The sequence below is a fragment of the Curcuma longa genome, chromosome 14 (assembly GCF_044706935.1).
Source record: "Curcuma longa cultivar G26 ecotype Majalengka, Jawa Barat chromosome 14, ITB_CL_G26_1.1, whole genome shotgun sequence".
NCBI lineage: Eukaryota > Viridiplantae > Streptophyta > Magnoliopsida > Zingiberales > Zingiberaceae > Curcuma > Curcuma longa.
Window position 1 is genome coordinate 7,813,365 of NC_133874.1, and position 27,039 is coordinate 7,840,403.

The 27,039-nt window shown below is 34.8% G+C and overlaps 3 protein-coding genes, 1 long non-coding RNA gene, 1 other non-coding gene and 2 pseudogenes across 7 annotated transcripts; 5 read left to right on the forward strand and 2 right to left on the reverse strand.

Moving 5' to 3' along the window:
• Nucleotides 1-6,455: 6,455 nt before the first annotated feature.
• On the forward strand, nt 6,456-7,976 carry LOC141845091 (uncharacterized). Of its 3 annotated transcripts, none has more exons than XM_074733136.1 (4): nt 6,456-6,563; nt 6,929-7,109; nt 7,219-7,282; nt 7,371-7,976. In XM_074733136.1, exons 2-4 carry the CDS (start codon nt 6,967-6,969, stop codon nt 7,638-7,640), a joined length of 477 nt encoding a protein of 158 aa, XP_074589237.1. In that variant the 5' UTR covers nt 6,456-6,563; nt 6,929-6,966; the 3' UTR covers nt 7,641-7,976. The 3 variants fall into 3 exon arrangements, with proteins under 3 accessions (XP_074589237.1, XP_074589236.1, XP_074589238.1); XM_074733135.1 differs by having other exon boundaries at nt 6,461-6,563; nt 6,851-7,109; XM_074733137.1 differs by having other exon boundaries at nt 6,467-6,563; nt 6,953-7,109.
• A 3,785-nt stretch (nt 7,977-11,761) lies between these two features.
• On the forward strand, nt 11,762-12,601 carry LOC141845563 (uncharacterized). Its single transcript, XM_074733623.1, has one exon. The coding sequence runs from the start codon at nt 11,911-11,913 to the stop codon at nt 12,361-12,363; it is 453 nt and encodes a 150-aa protein (XP_074589724.1). The 5' UTR covers nt 11,762-11,910; the 3' UTR covers nt 12,364-12,601.
• A 3,855-nt stretch (nt 12,602-16,456) lies between these two features.
• Nucleotides 16,457-17,041, forward strand: LOC141845555 (uncharacterized). Its single transcript, XM_074733615.1, has one exon. It carries the CDS (start codon nt 16,513-16,515, stop codon nt 16,993-16,995), a length of 483 nt encoding a protein of 160 aa, XP_074589716.1. The 5' UTR covers nt 16,457-16,512; the 3' UTR covers nt 16,996-17,041.
• A 755-nt stretch (nt 17,042-17,796) lies between these two features.
• LOC141844672 (uncharacterized) lies at nt 17,797-19,449 on the forward strand (annotated as a pseudogene).
• A 1,576-nt stretch (nt 19,450-21,025) lies between these two features.
• LOC141844844 (LEAF RUST 10 DISEASE-RESISTANCE LOCUS RECEPTOR-LIKE PROTEIN KINASE-like 2.1) lies at nt 21,026-22,817 on the forward strand (annotated as a pseudogene).
• Nucleotides 21,513-21,584, reverse strand: TRNAM-CAU (transfer RNA methionine (anticodon CAU)). The gene has a single exon. It is a non-coding gene; the product is annotated as a tRNA-Met (tRNA).
• A 55-nt stretch (nt 22,818-22,872) lies between the features above and the next one.
• Nucleotides 22,873-23,264, reverse strand: LOC141844904 (uncharacterized). Its single transcript, XR_012603203.1, has 3 exons — nt 23,114-23,264; nt 23,004-23,044; nt 22,873-22,911 (listed from the first exon to the last, which is right to left on the reverse strand). It is a non-coding gene; the product is annotated as an uncharacterized LOC141844904 (long non-coding RNA).
• Nucleotides 23,265-27,039: the final 3,775 nt, after the last annotated feature.

The following is a 27,039-nucleotide window of genomic DNA, read 5'->3' on the forward strand; positions in this document are numbered from 1 at the left end:
GACTTTGCCGTGAAGCTTAGTCAAGTCAAATATTATGAGCATATAACTACATTGAATACCCTCTAAAATAAAATATGCAATTTCCTCGGTTATAGATGAGATATTTTGATTAGGACCAGATAAAGTATTATTATATAATGCGAGGAATATTTAACTCCAAATTAAAGTATAAGTATAAGATAATAAAGAAGTCTGAAATAAATGAATGAAAAAATTGATTAAAGGGTAATTATGCATACTATTTATCTTAAGTAAATGGTCTTAATTAGTATTAGTAGCGAAAAAATGATGAAAAAAATCTGTTTACGATCTTTACTTTCTTTGCACAATTTTATTTAATATAAAATTCATAGTTTAAGATAAAGTTTAACTTAATTTTTATTAATAATCTTAATAATATAAAATTTGTTGAACAAATAAATCGTGATGTAAGATTTATGATTTTGAAGTTGCCACAACATACATATTAATGATATATATAGTATTTACAATTTTAAAGTTGTTATAATATAAATATTATTGAATGTAGTAGTTATGGATTTGAAACGTTTAAATAGAAAATTCAATTTGATTAATTAAAAATTTTAGGGTAATTTTTTAATAAAAATCTCTGAATTTTATTTTTTATTAGCACCTTTTAGCATTTTAAAATTTTAAAATGGCGCTCTAGCCACCATCTACAGCGAAGCTTCCAATTTTCTTTTTCTTGACCCTCAGTATATAAACTCGAAGAATTTTATCGGACATGAGGGCAGCTGAAATTCATTGTCCATTTATCGATATGCAATCTTCAAAATCACCTACTGAAGATGTCAATATCGATCTTTCACCTACTGAAGATATCAATATCTTAAGGAAGCATGACGCAAACTCTTCCCACGTGCTAGACTCCTCATCAGTATAATCTAAATTTAGAACTATCATCTCGAAGAGAGATATAATGCCATAGTTGTATAAAAGAGAACATGAAAACATGAGTTAATTTGATTAATTCAATTATTTAAAAAATTTAGTTATTTCGATTAATTCGATTTTCGATCGAATTAATTGATTTACAATTTTGAAGTTGGTACAACATAAATATTTAGCAATCGAAATTTGATTTGGTCACTATAGCAACCGAACTCGAGTTCTGTCGCTATTTAACGACTGAAATATGATTCGGTAGTTATAGCGACCCAATTAAATTTTAGTCGCTATGTTAACGACCGATATTTCATTTCTGTCGCTAAATAGCGATCGAATTTTAACTTCGATCGTAAATTTATGACCGATTAAATTTTCATCACTAAAATAGCGACCGATTCAATTTCGGTTGTTAATTTAGCGATCAATTGTAATTCGGTCGTTATTTAGCGACCGAATTTAAAAACGATCGCTAAATTAGCGATCAAAATTGAATCGGTCACTAAATTCATCATTATTTGAGAGTTTTTTTTTGTACTGTACGTAGTATTTACAATTTTGAAGTTGCTATAACATAAATTTTATTAAATGTAATAGTTAAGGATTGAACTAAATAGCAAGTACAATTTTATTGAATGTTATTTTTTATTAGAACCTTTTAGCATTTTAAAATTTTAAAATGGTGCTCTCGCCACCATCTACAGTGAAGCTTCAAATTTTCTCTTTCTTGACCCTCAGTATAAACTCTTGGAATTTTATCGGACATGAGGGCTATTGAAATTCGTTGTCCATTTATCGATATGTGATTTCAAAATCATCTACTGAAGATGTCAGCATCTTAAGGAAGCACGACGCAAACTCTTCCCACCTGCTAGACTCCCCTTCAGTAGAATCTAAATTCATAACTATAATCTCTCGAAGAGAGGTATAGTGCTACGGTTGCCTAAAAGAGAACATGAAAACAGGCATGAGTTAATTCGATTAATTTATTTATTTAAAAAGTTTAGTTATTTCGATTAATTCGATTTTTAACCGAATTAATTGATATTTGATATAAGATTTATAATTTTAAAATTGCTATAACATAAATATTAGTAATGTAGTATTTACAATTTTGAAGTTGCTATAACATAAATATTATTGAATGTAATAGTTATGGATTTGAAACTTTTAAATAGGAAGTTTAATTTGATTAATTAAAAAATTCAGTGTAATTTTTAAATAAAAATCTCTGAATTTTATTTTTTATTAGCACCTTTTAGCAGTTTAAAATTTTGAAATGGCGCTCTTGCTATCATCTATGGCGAAGCTTCCAATTTTCTCTTTCTTGACCCTCAGTATAAACTAGGGAAATTTTATCGGACATGAGGGCTGCTGAAACTCATTGTCCATTTATCGATATGCGATCTTCAAAATCACCTGCTGAAGATGTCAATATCTTAAGGAAGCACGACACAAACTCTTCCCACATGCTAGACTCCCCATCAATAGTATCTAAATTCAGAACTATCATCTCGAAGAGAGGTATAGTGTCATAATTGCCTAAAAGAGAACATGAAAACATGAGTTAATTCGATTATTTCAGTTATTTAAAAAAATTTAGTTATTTTGATTAATTCGATTTTTACCTAATTAATTGATATTTGATGTAAGATTTATGATTTTTAAATTGTTACGACATAAATATTAGTAATATAGTATTTATAATTTTGAAGTTGCTATAACATAAATATTATTGAATGTAATAGTTATGGATTTGAAAGTTTTTAATAGGAAGTTTAATTTGATTAATTAAAAAATTCTATGTAATTTTTTAATAAAAATCTCTGAATTTTATTTTTTATCAGCACCTTTTAGCATTTTAAATTTTTAATCTTACGAAATGGGATTACAATAAAGAAACTACTCAACCTACACAATGCTTTTCCGCAATTAATCTTTAGAATTTGCTTAGATTTTTGTCAACTAAGACATCTAGGAACTAACTCCCTGCAGTATCAAGCTCAATGCCTTTGACACTAACATCACTTTATTCTCAGGGTTATGCAAGACACCTTCATTATGTATTGCTTATATTGCATTAACATCACTTTTATTGTCAGGGTTTACAACTTTTAATCCATGGGTTAATACTGTACGGGTTAGGGGTGAATATTTAATTTAAACCAAACCGAATTAATAAAAATTAAATTGAACTGAATTTTTTTAACTAATCGAATGGATTAATTTTTTAAATAAAAATAGAACGAATCGAATCGATAAAATATCAATTAATTCGATTTTCGACTAAATTAATTGAAATAATCAAAAAATTTTAAAATGTTATGAGAGATTTATCGATTAGTTAGGGATTTATAAATTTATTTACTTAAAATTTATAAATTATTATTTTATTTGTATTAATTTGATTTATTCAATTTATTCGATTTAATCGAAAAAAATTAAAATCGAAATCGAACCGAATTAATTATTGTTGAAAAAAAAATAAAATTTTGAAATAATCGAATCAAATTTTTAAATTCGATCGATTCGACCGATTTATTTGATTTAACTAAATTTTTTTCTCACTTCTAATACCAATTGTGGTATATATCATTGTCTGCTAGAAGACATGAAAATAAAACGGTCATACAACATTCATTGTTAAAGATGGAAACGATTCTTCTATAGTGGCATCTGAAAACTCAATTTGTGTTGAAAAGAATATTCTTGATTTTAAAGAGATAGCAAATCAAAAAAATAATGGTGCCCTTCATGCCACTAAACTCTCACCTTCAAACCCTTAGCGTATACTCATCATGTTCCATTTTTCTTTCACATGGTTAGTCTTTTCACTCCTCGTGAACTTCTACATGGATAAAAACGTTTATTTTACCCACGGATGATACTTGTATTTGCATTTATATCTTACTATAATTTTATGTTCATCATTGAACATGTCTGTGCTCTTTTTAAATTTAACTTGTTGAGAATTAATAAAAGTCAAGGATTTCTTTTCTATTCTATGTATCCTTTACATAACAAGTATTATCTTTCTTGTGGATGGGAGTGAGAAAAGTTTAGTTAAACGGAATAAATTGACCGAATCGTTCGAATTTAAATTTTTGATTTAGTTATTTTAAAATTATATATTTTTTAAATAGATTAATTCGGTTCGGATTTGATTTTAAAATTTATTATTTGATTAAACTGAATAAATTAAATTATTTAAAATAAAAAATTGATAAAGTTAAAATAAGTGAATCTATAAATCCCTAATTAATCGGTAAATCTTTCATAAAATTTAAAAATTTTAGTTATTTTGGTTAATTCGATTTTCAACCGAATTAATCGATATTTTATTAGTTCAATTTGTTAGATTTTTATTTGAAAATTCGATCGATTCGATCAGTTAAAAAAATTTAATTCGATTTGATTTTAATTGATTTAGTTCCATTTGATTTGATTTTAACACTCAGCCGTACTCACGGATGCCTTTTTTTTAAAATAAAAAATAAATTGAAAAGAAAATATTATATTTTATAAAAATATTCTTATTTGAATATTATTGAAGTTAATATGGTATCCTAAAATGTTATTTTATTTTTTTTAAATTTATTTTAAAAAATATTTTTTATTAAATGTTTTTTAAAATTATATAAAATTAGTTAAAACTTTTATAATAACTATTTTAAGTAAGTTTCAAAATACATATGTGTGAAAATAGAAATAAAAAGAACTTTTAAATTTCATTCAAAAACAAATTTAAAATTAGACTTTGCCCTTATTTTAATTAGTATTCCCCCTTTCAGTTCAATACTGAAAAATTGTAAAACAAAGTAAAAAAAGGAACTTTACTATTAATTTTCTATAAAATACATGTAACCTTTTACACCTAGAAGTTTCATAATTCACACAAAACTTGAATCACTTACTTTAAAAAAAAAAAGGCTGCCTTTTAAGTTACCTTTTTTGTTTTGATTTTTTTTTATGATCTATCCGATTTTTCAAATCAACTAAATTTTAAAATAATTGATTCAATCCTATGAAAAAAATTTATCGACCATAAAAATAAATCAAGAAGTGCACAATTAAAACGGCTCAATATTGTCATTCCACTAATAAAAAATCTTTAGTGTACATAGTAATTGAGAATCGAATTGACTGCTCCATCAAAGCCCTTTTCATAATACAATGGAAAAAATATTTATCTATTTCAAAAGATTTTTTTTTGAAAAAAATTAATAATGTAACATGCCTTACATTGTGTGGGTCCATGTTGGTATTGTCCTCCTTGGTCCCACCTAAGGTGGGTACGTGTGGGGGTAGGGTACGTACTTGGAGATGATAATTGTCTAGGAATTATTAAAAATCAAAATGACACCTTAAATTAAATAAATCATAACATCCCTTTTTCTTTGAATCTAAAAACATCCCACTAAATAATTTATTTCTAAAATATCTTACTTTCAGTGTTATTTTAAAAGCTACTATTAATTACTCTAATATATAAAAACTATTTGATAACTATTATAATGTTTAACACATAATATAATATTATTTAGTATTATATCAACTACTTAGGAGTTTTTACACATTGTAATAATTATCTATTATAATAACTATTTAATAGATTCTACAATTATTTTCAAATAATTTTAATTAATTTAAAATAAATTTGATGAAATTTAAATAATTTATACTAAATTGATAAAAAATATTTTGATATAATAGTGTTCAGAGAGTATGATTTAAGATTTAAGATATTTTAGTGAAATAGTTTAAAAAAATTATTGTAGCTGAACTTTAAATTTTAAAAACTTGGACTCTAAATTCTAAACTCTATACACTAAAATAATTATTTTTTTCACATTATAGCTGAATTATCTTTTACAAATTATGGCTAAATAAGAAATCTTAAAATCTTGAACCCTAAGTCTTAAATTTTGAACACTATTATATCAAATTATTATTTACCAACTTGATCAAAATTATTTAAATTTATAAAAAATTATTTTAAATTAATTAAAATTATTTTAAAAACTAACTTTTATATGTTATAATAACTACAAATTAGCTTTTACACATTATAGCAACTAGTCTTAATTATTATAATACTTTTATAAATAAAAAATAATATTATAGCAGTTATAAAATAGCTGTTAAATTTTATAGTAATTATCTGTTACAATAAAGTTGGATAAGAAAGATTTTGGAGCTTGATTTTTAATAAATAAATGAGACCCCGATTCATTTTTAATCATTTTAAAGAAAAGAACAACTAATTTTAAAAATATCAAAATAACATCCTATTGACTCTAATTATATTTAAATAATTCTAATTAAATTAGAAAAAAAATCTTCTTATATAATTGTATGATTTTAATTTGTTTATCTTATAATAATTTTGATTAAATTTATTATAAAAAATAAAATAATATGTTATTTTAATATTTTCTAAAATCAAGGCGGGTTTTTGACAATTTAAAAAAAAGTGGGTGCCCTTATTTTCTTCTTTCTCTTTCCTATTTCGTTTGAATTAATTTTTATTCTTGTGTTTTTTTGTTCCAATAAATACGCTCCCTCTCCATCGTCTCTTCGTCGCCGCTCTCAGCTTCCTTCTCCGGCTGCGATTCTCTCAAATCGCTTCTCTCGTTGACAGGGAGGCGGGCGAGAAGGTGATCGCTTCTTCCAATCTCTGATCCCGAACGCCGATCGTCCTGTTTCATCGTCAATCGGAGCTTATTGAATCCCTTTCATGGCGTTATGAGCCAGCGAGCATAAGAAAATCAAACCCTTTTTTTAGGGCTGAAGCATCGTTTTGGCTATTTTTCCGCCGAAAGATTTGAAATTTGTACTGTTCAATTAGTTTTTTAAGCTTCTGATTGTCTGAGAATCGACGAGATTTCAAATCTTCCTACAGGAATTTGTTCATTTTCTGATTTTTGCCGTGGTTGAACTTCAGATCTCCTCTTTTTTTGAGTTCGTTTGGTGTTAGAATCGACGATTGGAGGTCTTATTCGGTGGATCTGTGCTTCTACAGGCGTTGCGATCGTGGATCTCGAAGAGATCGGAGCAGATATGAATCACTGCGCGATGCGGCAGCAGAACGCCTTCGCCGCCCGCGAAGAGATCTGGGCTCCCTTCACCGAGCGGAGGCCGCCGGTCTTCTTCCCCAAGCCAAGGCGGCTAAGCCAGTTCGCTACTGCGCGATGTCATTCGAGGTGATTTCCTAACGTCTCCTCCCATCTGAAGTTTGTTTTCTGCTCCAGGAAACTCTCGTTCTTCCCTAACCTAATTCCATCCCTGGATCTTCCTTTTTTTTTCGTTTAGTTACCAAATCGATTTCTCTGATTCGAAGGCCGGGGCAGATCTCCTCGACATATTTCTCAGAAAGGTCAGAGATTCGCTTCATTTTCTTGCTTTTCTTGGACGAATCGAGTAGCTGCTCAAACTCTTGATGGAAAAATGTTTTTCGATTGCAGGGCGAAGACCAGACGCAAGTAGCTTCCTCGCCGCCCTTCTTCTGCGGCTCGCCGCCGAGCCGTGCGGCGAACCCAGTGATTCACGACGCTCGCTTCGGCGAGGATCGCCCGCCACCACCGGCACTAACCCAACCCAACCCACCGATGTCCCCCAAGCAAGGTCGTGGCCACGCAAAGTTCGGCCTGGTCCCGGCGGCCGTCCGCGTCGAGGGTTTTGACTGCCTCAACCGCCGCCGCCGGAGCTGCAGCAGCATCACCGCCGTCGCCTGAGCAGAAGAGGAAGAGAAGAACAAAATTAACACCAAAAGCCAGGAATTTTGAGCCAAAGATTGGATCTTTGAGGGATTTTCCATGACCTTTCAGCTTTTCTTCCCAATTGTACATTTAAGCACTTCTTTTTTTTTTTCTTTTTCCCCTTCTTGCTTGATCCATGAAATGGATTTCAGCCATTGTTCTTATGATCTGAGGCTTCAAAGCTGTTCATTCTTGCTGTTCTTTCTGGTCTGTAACCTGTATCATCCGACTCCTCAAACATGTAACTACTCAATCTGTAAAAAAGTATGCTTCTTGTCGTTCAATGTTCATAGTTTGTGGCTGCTTGATGTCTCTTTTCTTCACATTTAATGTCTTTTTCCTTTTTAATTTTTTTGGATCTTTGTGTTGTGGTTGGAATTCTTATCAGCTTCGACTGAAAATCTGGTCCAAATCCGAGAGCATGGTCACTCGAATTTGATTTAATTGGATAAGAGACATATAGTCTAATTAAGAGACACGTGGATGTATATATATATATATATATATATATATATATATATTGTGCGATGGGTTCGTGCGCGCCCATGAGTGACACGCGATTCATCGTCTATCATATGATTGCGCGCTAGATCTGGACTTTCCAAATATGGGAATACACCGTGTTCGGCCAGACAAACCGTGTTAGAAGCAAGTAGCACATAATTTGCAAGGAAATTTTCAACCACTATTATTTACAACAATAACAAATGATTACAAAATGGAGCATTACAAATTTGCTCACATACAAACCCCTCCTTTTGTTATTATCTAATCTTGCCTATTTATAATGCATAGGCGATGATTGACTTAGCAATTATATGGCAGTTTTGTCAATTACCTTTCTCATGTATTCAAAATTACTTGCCCACGTCATTTTGCTACTTTGGCACCATGCCGATAGTTAGCCTGCATGCCTTATGCTTTGGCCAAGTCTGCCATCGCGAACTTAGGCAAAACAATTCCGTGTCATTCCATCCATCATGTTGGATGTTGCATTGCATGTGCTTACCGCATGCCATCGTTTGCATTTCCTACAAGTCTGCTTGGCTAAATACTCAGACCCAACAAATTTAATCATCGCATATGTTCGCTACAATCCAAGTTTGTCTCATACTCGACTTGTACTTGGACAACCCTAACGCTGTCACAACTTTTGTTGTTGCTTACCATGCCTTGCTCGCATGATCAAAGGAGCAACACCCAAAAAATTTAAATTTGGCTCCTATATGAATTGTGCTTAGATAGTCCCGCGCGCTATTGCAACTCTTGTCGTTGCTTGACATGCCTTGCGCGCCCAATAGACCGAATCAAAGGAGTAACGCCCTAATCTTCTAGTCTTGCCATCAAGTATAAGGGGTTAATACTTGTCTTATTTAAAAATTATTATAAATATATTTGATGAATTATAGGAGGTGTAATCTTATAAAATAAATACATAATATAAATTTATTATACTTGTCTTATTTAAAAAAAGACAAATAGGGAGATCTAGTAGATTTAGTGGTCCTTTAAATGTTTCTTTCTCTTTCATATATTTTTTATTTAAAAATATTATGTATGAAATTTTAATGGCTTAGATTATTTTTTATATTGTAAATACTTTACAAACTCGTAAATTTATTTTCACATGTATTTTTATTTACATGATTTTTTTTTATTTATAAAGTTTAGGATTATTCAAATTGAAAGATTTTTCTAAATACTAATTTAGAAAACAATAAAACACATATAATTAGAGTATTTATTAGTTTCTAAAAAGACCATATAAAAATCGCTAATAATAATAATATGCCTTAAAGGTTCTATTTTGGTGTTAAAATATCCTATTTTTATCTTCTTGAATTGATATATAAATCACTTATTCATCAACAAAATAAAAAATTGGTGAGTCTTTAAATTGTTAATGATTTTAACAAATAATCACTTTTTTTGACAAAAAAAAACTACTAAATGAAATTATTTTTATGGGTAAAAATTAAAATTTTACTTTCTTTATATATCATTAAAATGGCCCTCTTTTTATCTTAAAATAATATTTTAAAAGCATTCCATTTTAATTTTGCTTATTGATTTATCAAAATTATTAAAGAAATGATATCATTAAAGTCTAATTAATGTTGAATAATAATGGAAAAAATGTCCTTTTAATTTTTTTATGCACAATTGTACAAAATCAAATTAAAAATATTTAAAATTATTAAAAATAATAATAACGTCCTAAGATAAATCACGATATTCAAGCATGCACAAGTGAAGATTTGAACTTTGTTGTTCCATTTTCACAAATCTCATTCAATAATAAATATTTAAAATGAATAAAAAATGATAAATCTCAGTTAGTCTTATGAAAATTTCCCACTAACCATCAAGGTAAATTAAAGTGCACATAGCGGTTAACCTAGACGTCCAACATCTTTTTGATTGCGCTCTCCATTTGAAAGAAAATTCTTACAAATATATCGTAGTTGGAGATCGAAGTAAGTGTTTGGGTGAAATATGTCCTACCACGGCATCAATGTCCCGGGGACAAAAAAAAAAAAATTAAAATGAGAAAATAGAGAGAGAGCGATGTTTTGTCGTTTTGGATAATTAATAATTGCTGAAGCGGATGCTTATCCACTCCGAAGCGGGTCGGATCCGGATATGGCGTGGGCCGGCGGCTTCGCTCGCTGTCGGGAGTGTCGACAGAAGCGTGTGGAGGATCCGGATGCCGAGATTCGCTATCCGACAGCAACTGCTCAGCTCCTCCAAACCACATCCCAACTCCACCCATCTTTATCTTTTTTTATAATAATAATAATAATAATTATTATTATTATTATTAGGGATATTTTAAAATTAAATTTGAAATATCTATCTCATTTTGAATTTTCTGTGATTATTTTTGAAGCTAAAGAGACGCTAGAGGCTGAGTTCTTTAGCATTAAGGATGTTGAATGTTGTGGAGGTAAAAGAGGCGTTTGAGAGATTGAATACTTGGGATAACGAGCGTTGACTTAAAAGATGCTTAGGTTACTTTTGGAGCATAGTTGAGTTGGTTACGATGGAATAGATTTATAGAAAAGAGCAAGAGTTCGAATCTCGACAAAGTCAAGCAACACTCTTTTCCATCATGATCAACTGTAGTTTCTTAATTTACTTTCTCATAAATGATCATAAAGACAACCGTATGAAACAATTGGAGTGACATACACCTTTTATAAAAGAAAAAAGATGCTTAGACAGAGACGGATTTAAGTATGAGCTTGGGCTGTAGCCTAGCCCTATGAGTCTTATAATAATTTATCATTGATAAATAATTTTGAAAGGATTGGTGGTGCAGTTGGCTAGTAGTAGGTCTTATAGTTCCTGAGTTCGAGTCTCTTTACCTCATTTTTTGATAAAGATTATATAATATAACTTTAATCATAGATGAATCTAAGTTGAGTTATTTTGGGCTCTAATCTAATTTTAAAAAAATTCTCATAAGATTGGATTATTTTGGACTCTAATTTAACTTTAAAAAAATTAGATACATATTTGTAGTCTACAATTTGGTATAAAAAAAATTAATATTTTGATGTTTAATTCATTTTTTTCATACCTAAAGTCACTACAATTCATCTTTAATTTCTGAATCCGTTTGCTTAGATTACCGAGCTCTATCCCTCTTGTGGCCGAAAAGGTGCACGAATGTTGAGTGTCATATGCATCAAGTCGGCTGTCGACGTTCCTGTCTATTAAATAAATAAATAAAATAAAATAAAGAGATGACAGATCCCACTAGTGGTTTAAATAACAAAATTAATCACAAGTTGTTTGTTTTAAGAGTTAAAACTACTAACGGCAACAACATTAATTAGCCGAAATTAATGACGCAAAGCCTCCTAAATCCTGTCATTTCTGCCTCTTAATCATTGCTTCGCTGTCCCTCTCTCGTTCCTCAAATCGCGTCGCTATTTTTCATTAAATCGAATCGTTATTTGTCCGTATTTCATCACAAAGGCGGCGTCGACTGAGCTGTCAACCTGCCTCCTACGTCGGCAACCCTGTTTGAAATGAAATGAAATGAAATGTTAATGAAATGCCAAATTATAGTCTATTTATGGCATGAAGTACTGGGAAGGCTTTTGCGGCACTCTTTCTGTTAATAGTATTTAAATTGAAGCGGGTGCAGCTTACTGTTAGGGAGTTCCCGCGGGGCAGCCGAAATCGGCTGCTCGAGGAAGGCGTATAAATTCCGGCGACGGGATCATCGATCGCCGGAATGCAAGCGGGCGGGAGGCAGGAGATGAAGCGGATCAGGGCGGAGGTTGCTTCTCCTTCGGCGTCGGAGAGCTCCGGCAAGGCCCCGCGGCGGCAGAAGGCGTCCGCGGCGCCCAAATCGGGCAGATCGAGGAAGGGGAATGCCGCGAGGAAGGGGATCGGGGAAGGCGAGATCCCTAATGCGGCGAGGGCGCAGGATTCGTCTGGCGTGCCGTCCGCGCCGGTGGCGGAGGAAGTCCTGGCGGGGTGGGCGGACGGGACGGCGGAGGTCGGCGATCTGCTGTGGCCTCTGTGCGGAATCGAGGAGGAGAAGCTCTCCGGGTGGTTCCCCTTCGTCGACGCGGACTTCCTCTGCCCGGAGATCTGCCAAGGGGAAGAATTCGAAGGGCTGGGCGACCACGACATCTGGCAGCTGCAGCACATCCACGAGATCCCTCAAAGGGCGTCGAAGTGACGGCCGATCGAAGGCCGATTTTTAGTTTTTCTTCTTTCTTTCCTAAAGTGGAACACACCTACGATCGGAAGAACACCGAATCGAAGAAACAGTAAGAATCACGCAAACAAACTTGGCATCTTTCAATCTGGTTTATGGCAAGGTGGATTGGAATTGGATTAGGTTTTTTTTTTTGTTTTTGCTTGTTTCGCTTGTCTTCTTGTTGTTGGAATTGAACTTCAAGCGAGATTTCGTTTCAGATGCTTGATCTTTGATGGTAATTGCTGAAGAAGTTCTTGAGAGAGAGAAGCAGAAGGAGGAGGAGGAGGAGGAGGAGGAGGGAAGAAGAGTGAGGTGTTCATGGTACTTTGTGGCAGGCAGAAGCACGCAGCGGCAGTCTGTCCTTGTGATCAGGCACTTCTTTTGATGGAGACAACAAACCATTAATGGCCTAGTCTCGCGCTGTGTTGTTTGTTTGTCCACGTTCTTTCTGCAAAAGACGGGAAGCTCTTTATTATTATTATTAAAATAATAATCTATTCTATTTTTTATTTTAAAAATATTTTTATTTTTCAATTAACAACGGTAAAATCTAATAATAATATAATTTTGTAGGTACTAACTACGCTATCTGAAAATGGCATTTACACTGCCGTCTCCGTTTTCGAAACGGGGGAAAACGTTTTCATCTGTGGAAACTTACAAAAAAACAGCCAATGGAGGCCGTAGCGGCGTCGGGGCCAGGCGGTGCGATCGCAGAGCGGGCGCTGGCAACGCTAGAGCTCCTCTGCACGGTCTCGGACGGCGCCGCGGAGGTGCAGAGTCACCCCGTGACAGCGCCGGCACTAGCCGGAGCAGTACAAAAGATGACAGGGAGGGGGCGGGAGTATGCCATCGGGGTGTCGGACAGAATTTTATTTGGAGTACGCCATCGGGGTACCGGACAATAGAAAATTAGCTTCTTTCCTGCAAAATCTCCTCCTTTTGAAACATAAATCTGGTAAGCGATGAGGAAAGACTCGATCTTGGGATCGCAATCGTACCGTCGAGATGGATAAAGCCGTCAGAGTGGAAGCCGATAGAGCCTGTGTATGTGTCGGAGAACGATCCACCAGGAAGTGTTCCGCCGTCGGCAAGGCCCAAGGATAAAGTTCCATTATGGCTTTGGTTGCCTCCTTCCTCTTTAGCGTATGCGTTGGTTTCTTGGCAGCTCTAGAGCTCCTTTGCGTGGTCCCGGACGATCTCGGACGAGGCCCAAGGGGGGTTCTTGTACATTTCCAAAATCTGAAAACTTCATTATTGCCATTTACCGTTTCTGTTTTCGTGTTTTCCGTTTCTCGTCTTCAAGTTTTCAAACAGCATAGGTTACTAGCATATAAATTCAATAATCTATGATATAATATTTATGATTTATTTTAAAAAAAAATGCTGAAGTGGAATAGAAAGTTATTTTGATAATAATGACGATTTTAATTTTAAAAAATGAATTTTTATTATTATTATTATTATTATTATTATATTGAGTTTTGATGGATGTTGCTGTTTGGAGAGAGGAATCTTTGATTTATCGACTTTTCGGCGGATAGCTTGCGTTGCCTTATTAGATTTTTTCAAAATATTTTTGTATGTTAAAATAAATTATTTTATTTTTAAAATTTAATTTACTAAAAATATTATGTATAGAATATTTTTATATTAAAAATTTTTATTAAACAATTAAAAAACTTAAAACTATTATAATAGCTATTTTAATTCAGTTTTAAAGTAATTTTTACAAAGTTAAAACTATATTTTAGTTGAGTTTAAATATTTTTGATGAAGTTTAAGTATTTTATCTATAATATTTATTAAATTAAAATATTTTAGTTAACTTTAAACGTTTAAATTTAGTTTTTTAAAAATATTTTCTAAGTTTAATAATTTTTAATATTTTAAACATATTATCAATATTAAACGTTTATTATTGTGCCATTAAAATGATCTCTGATAAAAATTAAATATTTATTTTCTTGTACCATTACGTTGTATTCATCTTCATGAACTGCGTCAAAACCCCTAATTCATCATAAAAAAATGTGCGACTGTTTTTCAATAAATTTAAAATATTATCACTCAAGAGTTTTTTTGTTATATTTATTTTAAATGCTTACCAATATTTTATAATTTTAAAAAAATTAAGATAACTTTGTATGATCTAAGGCAGTCAACGTTTTCATCTTCAAGCCATAACAGATAATTTTATCAATGTTAAATTATATTATATGTGGATAATTTTATTTGACTTGATGGTGCATTGATATATACTCTTACTTGCCAATCTTATCCAAAGAAAAACAATTCTCTAATTTAATTTATGAGAGAAAATTTGTTTTATATTTTATGGTTGAATTTATTTTGATTATGCTTGTCTCACTAAAAAATAATATAATTTTCAAAAAAATCTAATATAATACTAAAGTGTAAAGAAAAATATTTAATTTTATTATCAGAATAGTTTTAATTATTTCATATTAAAAAAAATTAAACTTGCACTTTTTTCAAAGATACCCTCAATTCTATATTATTATAATATTTGAAACTAAAATTTATTAAAATATAAATAATAATGATAAAAGATTGAGGAATATCGAATATTTTAATATATCACATATATCATACCGATATATAAGAAGTATTATGATATTAATAGTATATTAAAAATTTGGATATGATATAATATTATACCAAAATTTTTTATATCGATACCATATCGGTATGAGATTTGATATTTTAATATATACCGAAATGATGGAATATTAAATAATTTCGATGAACAAATTGTCAAATATAATTTATTTCTCTTTTATAATTTTGGTATATTAAAAATATGAAATACTTTTGGTATGAATGATATAAAATTTATACCACATCTATAATTTATAATTTGATATACCGAAATTTAGGTACGGTATCAATATATATTTTTAAATATTAAAATTTTTGATATACTGATATAATATAAAATTTTTAATATGGTATTTTGAGCCATCAACGCAATGATTTTGAACCGTTGGATGGTCATCGCCTTTCATTTCCTTTATTATTAATTCGCCCGACTCTATCTTTTTCTATCTCTCTCATTCCTTTTCCTTCCTGATGAAATTAGTTAATACCAAATCCGCATAATTAAACACCTTCTAATACATTTTTAAACAATTAATGATAAAAATAAAAAAACACCTTAATTATTAGTTTCTTTAAGGCTTTTAAAAATTTATTAAAACAACTCAAGAATGATTTTAATTAAAATTAAATAATTTGAATCAAGTTTAAAATATATTTTGATTAAAAAAATTTAATATATAAAAATTAATTAAAATTAAATTAATTTAATTCAATATATTGTAACAGTTGCAATAGATAAAGATTATCAAGAGAATGAAAATAACTATGTTAGAATATTATTTTTTAGAAATATGAACAATATTATTAAAAATGAGTATTTCAGTAATAAAATAAATATTAAAAATATTATATATTATATATTTGATTTAATAACGTGCGCATGTTTCTTTGAAATTCAAAAAAACGAGGGTGAAGTTTGAAAAATGTCCAATAATTTTCCAATATTTCCTGAATTAACAAATTTGTTCGGGCGTTATGGAAGAATTGTCCTAACGGCAACACATAGAGCACGCGACACGTGGCGTCGCCTGACGTCAGTCTCATCTACCCGCCCATCGATTACCGCATACAACCACCGCACAAATTGCTTTCCGTCCTTCGAATCCGACAAAATTTAAATTCTTTTTTCTTTTTTTCCCTAAAAAACAAAAACAAAAAAATCTCGAAGCGGACGCCAAATCCGGACTTGAAATGCCGTTCATAATCAGACGTGGACTCATGCGTATTTTCACTCTTTTTTTTAAATAAAAATTTAGAAAAGTATAAAAAAAAAAACTGAAAAAGAAAGGTACCGCTGCGCCCGTTGTGGATGACCTTAGAATTTCTCTCACCGCATTTTGCAGGAAAACCCTTGTAATTTATGAAAACCTTGGAATGGATAGACTTCCACCCCATCTCGGTCCCTATATAAAGAGGCTCCTCCAGTCCCAGTCTTCCACCGTGGACAAAAGCCACTCGAGTCCTACTATTTTCTGTTATTACGATTATACCCTCGGTTGGTTTTCCATGGAGAGTTCCGGCGATCTGAAGAGGCGGCGCGAGGAGTCGGAGGAGGAGATGCCTTCGCCCGGGGCGAAGCGCCTCCGCGAGGATCTCCTCTTCGACGATGACGAAGGCGAGGACGTCGTCGCCGGCGAGCAGGACATCGCGTCGGTGATGAAGAGTCTGGAAGAAGAAATCGCCCTGCCGGCCGAGCAGCCGGACCTGGGGTTCCTGTTGGAGGCCTCCGACGACGAGCTCGGCCTTCCGCCGCCTCCGGCCGCGTCGTCGTCGTCCTCCGACGAGGCCGCGGCGGCCCCTGCTGCTGAGGCGGAGGCGGTAGGGTTCGGTCAGATGTGGGAGTTGGCGGATGACTTGGACGCGTATTACGCTATGGGGGAGTTCGTCGGGGTCCGGGCGGAGGAGAGACCGGCGGACGAAGCCACGGGCTTCGACCTGTTCGATTTCGCCGATTCGCTGTGGCCGTCGGAGTCGCTGCTGGCGATCTGACGCAAAACTGGGCAAATAATTTTGTTGTATTTTCTCTCCTTTTTTTTTTTTTAAAAAATGAAAATATCCGATAATAATTTAATTTCAATTTCTCACAAAAATATAATATAATAAATATTGAAAATTTCAAATACGACCGGTCAAGATTTTGCCTGGACTGTTTCGAGGACTGTGCCACGTGCGAGGGCAGGAGGTGATCACGTGACTACGTAAGTTATGCAAAGAGAGATATTTAATACGATAAGCTTCGCATGGGTTCGCTCTCGTTCGTCCGCACGAATCTACTACGATACAATCGACGACGTGCTTAGTCCGTGCGGATTAATTATGCGCATTTAACTACTATCGTATTATTTTATCTGTAGCAGGGAGCCTGCACGTGCATGAGATCGTGCGTAAAATTTCAGTGAAACATGGAACTTCATTATTAAAATAAATATTAATCATAAATTGGAAGATAAATTCAAGTTAATACAACCAATTAAATAATTCCAATTTGATCAAAATCCACTTTCCAAATATTTGTAAAATTTCCTTCCTTTTTTTTAAAAAAATAAATATCTCGCATGAATTAAATCGGAGATACTAAATAAAACACAAACATTTATCTCATCTCTTTTATTTTATAAAATTCTATTTTTTTTAGTAACGAATTAAAATTTACCATTAATATTTAAATTAGTGTTTTCTCTCCATCCATAGACGTCTCCGTCGACGCAGCGATTTTGAACCGTTGGATGGTCATCGGCCTTCATTTCCTTTCTTATTAATTCGCCCGACTCTATCTTTTTCTCTTTCTCTCTCACTCCTCTTCCTTCCTCTTCGCTTTGGGGTTTAGCGGCGAGCGGCGAAAGCGAAGAGAGGTCGAGGAGTCGCCGAAGGCGAGCGGATCGGGGTTTGGGTTCATCCTTTATGTCGTCTGGAGCCATCGATCTATTCTCGTTCGCCTCCGGAAAGCTTGAAGCGTTGGATCGGTATCATCTCTTCGCCGGTTGGATCGCCGGATTTCTCGCCATTTTGTTCTTCCTCCTTGCCTGCTCTCTGGCGGCGAAGAAGAAGGGATCGATGCGATATTCCAGGTTTGATCTTGTTTGGAATGTTGTGAAGATTGATTTTGATTTTGCTGGAGAGGTCGAAGATGGTTGATTTGGTGAGGGGGTTTTGTGGTTGCAGGGTAGGATTTGGAGTGAAGTACTTTGGATTCCAGCATTTAGATTGGTGTCGTAGAAGAGCTTTCAGTTGAGGAAGAGATCGGCAAAAACCTTACCATTTTGATCGGATTTTTCTATATATTTTTTGGGTTTTTTTTTTTTTAATTTTTGATTCAGTTTTGGTTGAGAGATCAGAAAATGGGTGCGATTGTTCATCTTTCTCAACGTCTTCCCGAGAAGGAAGGAGACAAAATGGCGAAGAGGAGGATAAGGAAGAAGCAAATCCGCCGCCGATCTGATTCCACTTCGCTGGTCGATTCGAAACACGCAGCGAGAAGAGTCCGCGTCGTGTTCGATGATCCTGAAGCGACGGAATCGAGCGGGGACGAAGGAGTCGCCGCCAAGACGAAGAGGTCGATTTACGAGTTCCCTGTTCCGGCGACTTCATCTTCCCCCGCTGGCCGTCCGCCGGTGGGAGGCGGGAGGCTGCGGAAGGAGAAGGTCAAGGCGGCAAACCCTGCGTCCGCTTCCAGGTTCAAAGGCGTCCGGCAGCGCCCGTGGGGGAGATGGGCGGCGGAGATCCGCAACCCCGGCGGCGTCAGGATCTGGCTTGGCACCTTCGACACCGCGGAGCCGCGGCCGCCGCGTACGCAGCCGCCGCTCTCCGCTTCAGAGCCGAGAAGAAGAACCTCTCTGTCACCGCTTCGTCCGATACCGCCGCCACCACCGCCGCCGCCGCCTCATCATCTGCCTCCGTCGACGTTCCAGTCAAGGAGCCACCTTCCCCCTCCTCCGTCCTCGACGTCTCTATCTCCTCCAGCCACACCACTCCGGCGAAGGCCGCCGCCGAGGCGGAGCAGGAGAAGTCCTTTGCGGATCTATTCAAAGCGCTACCTTTGGAAGAAGCAGAGCTCGTACTGGGCCCTGACGACCTTTTCTTCACGAACCAAATGGACTCAGAGCTTTCCTTGACCGACCTCGCCGGCGTCGAAGACATCCTCGTCACCGATAAGGAGATCCGCGAGTGGCTGGACTTCGACCTCTAACGGAGTTCAAAAATTTTGCAGAGTATTTTCTACCGATCAAGTTCTTCTGCTATAAAATTAATCATAGATTATCTGCCATAGATCGTAGTAGTTCCGAAGCTTCAATTTTGCTGTGTTTGAGACAAATTCTTGGGTTTTTCCGTAGGTGTATGAGCCGCATTCTAAGAAATTTAAGACCTTTTCTTTCGGCAACTAATCATTTTGTTCTGACCTGTTCTTCTTCCTAATTTGTTATGGGATTGCCTTTTGTTTCTGTTTCTATTTGGTTATTGTGTTAAAAATTATAATTTTTTTTTTGTTTTATTTTGTTGTTTGTGTATTTAATTGGGAGACGATCAAATGCCGAAAATGTGAGGCAGTTGGGTGCTGCAGGTTGTAAATGCTTTGTACTAACCTTGCTCGATGGTACAGTGTACTGCTCTGCTCTGCAGAAATGGCAGTGACGAATTGCTTCATTTTTACTGGGGAAGGAAATCGAAACATCTTCTTGCCCTTGTTTGAGTGAAATTAGTTTGAAGCATTTGTAAATGGATTGAGTGAAATTAGTTCTAAATATCATTGAAGCATTTGCATTAGAGATAATTGGAAACAATCAAAAACCTTCGTGGAAATCTCTATTAAAACGAGAATTAAGTATATCAAAAGTCTTATCAGTTGAACAAGCAAAAAAGTATCAGAATTTAGTTACCTGGAAGCATAAGATGTTTGGATCCTGTAGAATTATCTTAAGCAAAAGTATGCAACAAGATGTTTCTAAATATCATATCAGTTGAACAAGCAAAAAAGTATCAGGGAATTTAGTTACCTGGAAGCTTAAGATGTTTGGATCCTGTAGAATTAGTTCCTTAAGCATTTGCATTAGAGATAATTGAAACAATCAATCAAAAACCTTAAGCGTGGAAATCTCTATTGACTCCCTCTTACAGGACGAGAATTAAGTATATCAAAAGTCTAAATATCATTTGAACAAGCTAAAAAGTATCAGAGAATTTAGTTACCTGAAAGCATAAGATGTTTGGATTCTGTAGAGAATCGAAACAATCACAAACCTTTCTGCAAAGTGCAAGAGCTTCTTCAGATACCGATTATGGCAGTAGAGAAAGAAGTACAGAGGTTATGAAGGTGTAAAAGATCTAGAAGCAGTAGTAGTTTCAAACTAAAATAGGCATCATTCAAAATTTATAACGAAGAACACTATCCACAATTCAGAAAGGGGAAATTTGATCCTCTTCGAGAGGGAACCCTAAAGGACTTCAACTATCATCTAGGGCAACATTTAAGATAGCTGGAGTGAATGCGTTCGCGTTGCATCTCAAAATGCAAGAGTTCAATCAGAAAAAGTCGAACCGGAATTAAAAGACATGAAAATATGCATAAGATGTTTGGATTCTGTAGAGAGAATCGAAACAATCACAAACCTTTCTGCAAAGTGCAAGAGCTTCTTCAGATACCGATTATGGCACTAGAGAAAGAAGTACAGAGGTTATGAAGGTATAAAAGATGTAGAAGCAGTAGTAGTTTCAAACTAAAATAGGCATCATTCAAAATTTATAACGAAGAACACTATCCACAATCTAGAAAGGGGAAATTCGATCCTCTTCAAGAGGGAACCCTAAAGGACTTCAACTATCATCTAGGGCAACATTTAATATAGCTGGAGTGAATGCGTTCCCGCTGCATCTCAAAATGCAAGAGTTCAATCAGAAAAAGTCGGAACGGGAATTAAAAGACATGAAAATATGCTGCTGATGAACTACCAGAAATTAAGGAACCAAAAATTGTTCAGAGATTTGAAATAATTAATTTGATCCGCTAGAGTGGAAGACGAGGCAGATGGCGATCAGTTCTGGTACGCTCTCTCCTACCATCGACGGCAACTATGGAAGGCAAAGAAGAAACGATCGCTTACCCTTGAAAGAGGATAGATCTCGCCGGAGAGAAGACCCATTGGTGAATCCCATCTTCCGCGGCGCCGCTTCGTCCCTCGGGCTGCTTGGCTGTGACAGCCAGCTTGATGCTTCCGCTGCAAAAACTCGTTGTTCGCCAGGGAAAGAAGGGAGCTGCCGGAACCGGATCGCCCTCGCCGTCATTACAGGTAGGAGAATGCCGGCGACGCTCCTACATCCCTCTCCTTCTCCTCGCCGCCTGAGATTTGGGCGTTGCCGCTCGCTGTTTATGTTATTTATAGTATCTTTAACTGCAGGGTCCGCTTCTAAGCCTTCGACCCTTATTGGGCCGATGGTGTCTTCACAGGATGGCCCATGTTTACGCCTCCGGCCCAAATCCTGTTAGTAGCTCTAAACAAAAATACAAAAAATCCTATCAGAGCCAGGTTTCGATCCTGGGACCTGTGGGTTATGGGCCCACCACGCTTCCGCTGCGCCACTCTGATTGTTAATTTAGCTATGATCTGTAAGCTATTACACCTGTTTTTTATTAGAACTTATTTTTTGAACAAAATAATTCGTAAATGATTCATTGGAATACCTTATCTATCTGTAAATTAAGTTAATTGAACCTAAGAAGTATATGAGGTCTTACTATGTGAAAGGACAAATCTTATAAATTTCACTTAAAAAATGTTTGCAGGTTCAGTCACAGTGGTAGTGGGTCTCATCTTATTCATCCTCATGTTAGTCATCTATTCTCAAAAAGGATTCGGAAAAGCCACAAATTTTTTGTACAAATCAAAGAGCACGCAACAGATTGAAACCATGCTTGGAGAATATGGTTCCCTTGCACCTAAAAGATACAAGATGGTCGTTTGGTGGCAGTAAAGATACTGAGCAACTTCACAGAAAATGGAGCAGACGTTATTAATGAAGTCGTTAGCATTGGCAGGACTTCTCATGTCAACGTTGTTAGTCTACTTGGCTTTTGTTTTGATGGTCAAAACGAGCTCTAGTTTACGAATTCTTGCCAATGGATCTTTGGTTAATACATTTATTCTGAGAAGCCAAAATTAGCACTAGGTTGGGACAAACTATACCAAATAGCAATTGGTATTGCCCGAGGATTAGAGTATCTTCATCGTGGATGCGGCATGTGCATTGTACATTTTGATATAAAGCAATACAACATTTTACTAGACGAGGATTTTTGCCCCAAAATTTCAGATTTTGGATTAGCAAAGTTGTGTCCTTGAAAAGAAAGTATACTTTCTGTGGCTGATGCAAGAGGAACAATAGGGTACATTGCACCAGAAGTGATTTCAAGAAATTTTGGAGCAGTTTCCACAAAATCTGATGTCTATAGCTATGGGATGATGATCTTGGAAATGGTTGGTGGAAGAAAGAATGTGGCATATGCAGACAGAAGCAGCGAAGTTTATTTTCCACACTGGATTTATGAGCATCTTGATCAAGATAGAGACCTTCAAGCTTACGATATAACAGTCGAAACAGAAGAAATTGCAAGGAAGATGATATTCGTTGGCTTGTGGTGCATCCAAACTATGCTGGCAAAGAGACCTTCCATGACCAAGGTTGTTGAAATGTTGGAAGGAAGAATTGGTGACATCGAAATGCCACCAAAACCTTGCTTTTCTTCTCCTATTCACTCTGCCATTAACATTGCAATTGGCTTGCCATGTACTATCCATGCAATCACAACCAGTCAAGCTTAAAATTGTATAAGATAACTATTCATAGACAATTCTACCACTCATCTACATTTGGGGTGTATCATTTATCATTTTAGTGCAAGCACGAAAACATTTACTGCTGGATTCACAAACTCCAAATTAGTATTGCTTAGCAACAAAATGTGGCAAAGAAATACTCAGACATGAAAGTTAAGTCTTAAGATATACCTCAAGCACAAGAGATCCAACTCCAAGCCCCTAAACAAAAGCTGCATCAACCATTTCAGCTGTTGTCAACTAAATTCCATACCAGAAAATTCCATTGACATGAGTCTTACCTTACATGCTTCCATGCTAGTTATGATTGTCCTGGTAACACACAAAATCGCCAAACAGTCAAGACAAAGATGTTGACAAACCCCAACAATTATCTTGTTGCTTCCTTGCACTACATTTATCACTTGTAATCTGCCCCGAATCATTTTCAAAATCCACTGGCTACCTTCTTTAATAGCACCTGCTAAATAAACTATTCATAGTGTGCAACAGATAATTGAGCCAACATTATTTTCTCATGTTTGGTGCTACTATTTATCATTTTAGGGTGTCCACTGTGTAGTTCATGAAATGAAAACTGTAAACACAAGCAGTTACCTAATCTCTAAAAGGATCAAAACTTGTGTATAACAATCTGGCAGAATTTCGAGCTATACCTCAATGAATGCCGAATCCAATTCCACACGCTTCACCTGCGCCTAACGATCTAGCATTCCCCTTGTTGCGAATCTCGTGCATGTAGAACATGCTCAACTTAGATCCGCTTTAAGGTATTAATTAGATCAAATCACAAGGGTAGGTCCAGAAGTGGAGTGTCAGGAGTGTATTTTTTATAATTAATAAAAAAAATCACTTAGACTATTCCAATAAAAAAACCAAAACCGTCCTTTTAATTTTTACCTATTTCTTTATTAATTCAGTGGAAAATAAAATAAAATGCGGTTAATTATCACCAACCGAGAGCTGTAGCCTGTACATGAACATGCATGCCAGCAGCCATTCAGCAGTACGTCCGCCGAAAGCCAGGAAGAAATTGAAGATGAAGTATAAACATGCGAGAAATTCATATTTATATTTCTATAATAATATAATAATATTTATTTTAAATTTAAATTTTTTAATTTTTATTTTTAAATTCAATTTAAAATATCTCATACTTTGATATAATATAAAAGGAGCCTTCCAATCATTATTCTCATCAAGTTGATCACATATCATGACCTATATACATCTCAGTCAGCTCGGCCTCACATTCAGGTTAGTTTAGCCTCAATGACTTTAGGTCAGTTCGGCCTCACATGTAGGTCAGCTCTGTCACACATTGACTTTGATACTATCAGTTCAGCATATTCAGATCAGTTCGGCTTCACATATAGGTCAGCTCTCCAGGTCAGCTCAGCCATACATTCAAGTCAGTTCAAGTCAGTTCGGTCACACATTCAGGTCAGCTCGGCCTCACATTCAGGTCAGCTCAGCCTCATATGAAGGTCAACTCGGCCACACACTCAGTTCAGCTTGCCCAGCAATATCAACGGCTCGGCCGCTCAAACTCTCTTTCAGCCGCCGGTGGTACCAGAAAACAACTAAGCGCGAGAATATCGTCAAGAGGATAAGGACGGTTACTGAGTTTCCAAATTTGATCCCCTAAAATCCTGCATACTTGTGCGCACAACCGTCGAATGAGGATAATCAATCCTGTCGAACTGTTGGATGTTTAGAAACCATCAAAGATGGTGCCTGTAATGGCGCATTACTAGCTCATTTGACAGTTCATCACAGACGATCGTTCTCAACCAAATGTTATATAAACTCTTACAGATACGAAGGAAAGCAGGAATTTTCTATATACGCATACTACTTCTATTTCTTCATTTTTGCTTTTTACTAATTAAAGTGTTGGAGTGGTCCTATCTAAAATCTCTAGTGCCTCGTTAACCCCTTCACTCAGCTCTTTCTCTTCATGTTCCTTCGTCGACAACACACTTTTACGAGATACCTCTGTTAAAAAACAAGCTGGGTCGCCTGCATTCTTCCATCGTTCCTTCGTTCGCTTTCCTCCCTGTAGCAGAACGTGGATGGGTGTACAGGCGGTGTGGTCACCATGAGTGAGGCGGGGACGTACATGGTTGCGCTTTGACAGTCCTCTCCTTCCTCTTTCCTCGTGGAGACTGATTCTTTCTCTCTCCTATTGTCACTGCGGTACGCACACAGGCGGTACGGTTCCTCACATGCGCCTCTGCTCTGCGGCCAAGGTCCGGCCGTACTGTAGACAAGTAGACAACATTAAACCGGGTACCTATCTGCCTACCTCCCTCTGTCACACTTTGAAATATGTATTTTTACAAGGGTGTTTCAGCAAGATTACAAAAAAGAAAAAAAGAAAAAAATTTGAGGGTCAAATTGATTAAGGTTGTCTAATGAATAAATCAACACCATTATTAGTTTATACATCAATTAGTTTAGGTTGGGTAGATTAGCCGCCGTATACGTTTCCCGATTTATCCTGGTGGTCGGTGGGAAATCGTGGGACCGGACCGGCCACCTCCAGGGATTGAGTCCATATAGATTTATCAATTTTTTTTTAAGTTCAATTCGATCTTGTTATAACTAAATTGGTTACGATAGACTTACATAAAAGGGTAAAGGTTCGAATCTCGACAAAGCCGAGATAATATCCTCCTCTGTAACTTTTCAATTTATCTCCTCACATATAATCGTGAGACGCAGAAGAATTCAATTCGATCCTCACGCACTTGTAGTGCCCCTTTCGATATAAATGATACAATTCTTGTCTTCTTAATTAACTAACATCTCAAATTGTCATTCTATATAAAATGCTCTTTGAATTACTTTGTTATCCTAAAAGTGTTTCACTTTAAATACTCAATTTCTTGTTCAGTATAATAATAATAATAATAATAATAATAATAATAATAATAATAATAATAATCTTATATGAGAGTTAAAGAAATCCCTTGTTATACATTTTTTTTGACGCAAAATAAAATATCCCACATTTTAAAAATATTAAAATAATGCTCTATTTTAAAAAAAAACTACCTCGTTTAACATTGTTATAATAATTTTAATCAAAGAACATACTAAAATTATATTTAAATCGCTTAAAATTATTTAAAAATTAGTTAAAATTAATTGAACTTATCAAAATTAATCAAATACTATTGAAATAATTATAATTAAAATAACTATAATTAGAGCATTTTTTATAAAAAAATAATTACAACACTCCAACTACGCTGTCTAGAAACGGCGTTTACACTGAAGTTTCCGTTTCTGAAACGCTGGGAAACATTTCCATCCGTGGAAACTTACAAAAAATGGTCAGATTTGATGATTCTAATTTTAGGGCTTTTTTTGAATAACCCAATCAGGGGCGGCTCAAGCCCGAGGGCCCTAGGCGAATTTTTTTTAAAAAAATAATTGTTATTATTTTAAAAAATTTTCTCTCACCCTTTTTTAGGAAACCGACAATGGTGGATTTAAATTTTTTTAAAATAAATTAAAATATTAATTTTAAAAATAAATTTTTTAGATAAAATTAAATTTTCTTACTTTTTGAGATGCAAAATTATTAATTAAATTTTTTAGATAAAATTAAATTTTCTTGCGTTTTGTATGTCTAGAATCATATTTTTTAGCAGACATATTTATATTCAAATAATAATAATAAAAATATAATTCTCTACTATTTTATAGAAATAAAAATATTTTAAAATTAAATAATAATAAAACCTAATTTATACGTAGTAAAAAGGAACAGATTAACAGAGAGGGTGCTCAGTGCTTACCAGTTTTCTTCGATCTTGCTCTTCTTCAACCGCCATGAGCCTACAAGGTCTGACGAAAGGCGAACTGCGAAGGATACAGAAATTCAAACATCCATTTCATCCAAACATCCAACACAAATCAAGATATAGAATTTCAAATTAAGAACTTAACAAGTAATCTAAAGTAACGCAATTGAGTAGCATAACACTAATTGTGGTAATAACTCATGCTTCTTGTTTGTCATTTTTAGATATGTAAATGATCTAGAATTAATAATAGAAACTGAAAGATGAATATTTACTCTAATAATGAACGATCTACTAAGAATTAATAATAGATCCGAAAGTAATCTACCTTGGTAGTCCGCCTTGTCAGAAACGATCCACCGCCCCTCGAACGATTCGTTAAAGGACTTGTA

Excerpts from the sequence above, each read along its gene's own strand:
- LOC141845555 (XM_074733615.1), top strand. The coding sequence starts at position 16,513 with ATGGAGAGTTCCGGCGATCTGAAGAGGCGGCGCGAGGAGTCGGAGGAG.
- LOC141845091 (XM_074733136.1), top strand. The coding sequence starts at position 6,967 with ATGAATCACTGCGCGATGCGGCAGCAGAACGCCTTCGCCGCCCGCGAA. Across the intron at positions 7,110-7,218 it reads ACTGCGCGATGTCATTCGAG|TTACCAAATCGATTTCTCTG; the intron begins GTGATTTCCTAA and ends TTTTTCGTTTAG. Across the intron at positions 7,283-7,370 it reads TCGACATATTTCTCAGAAAG|GGCGAAGACCAGACGCAAGT; the intron begins GTCAGAGATTCG and ends TTTCGATTGCAG.
- LOC141845563 (XM_074733623.1), top strand. The coding sequence starts at position 11,911 with ATGCAAGCGGGCGGGAGGCAGGAGATGAAGCGGATCAGGGCGGAGGTT.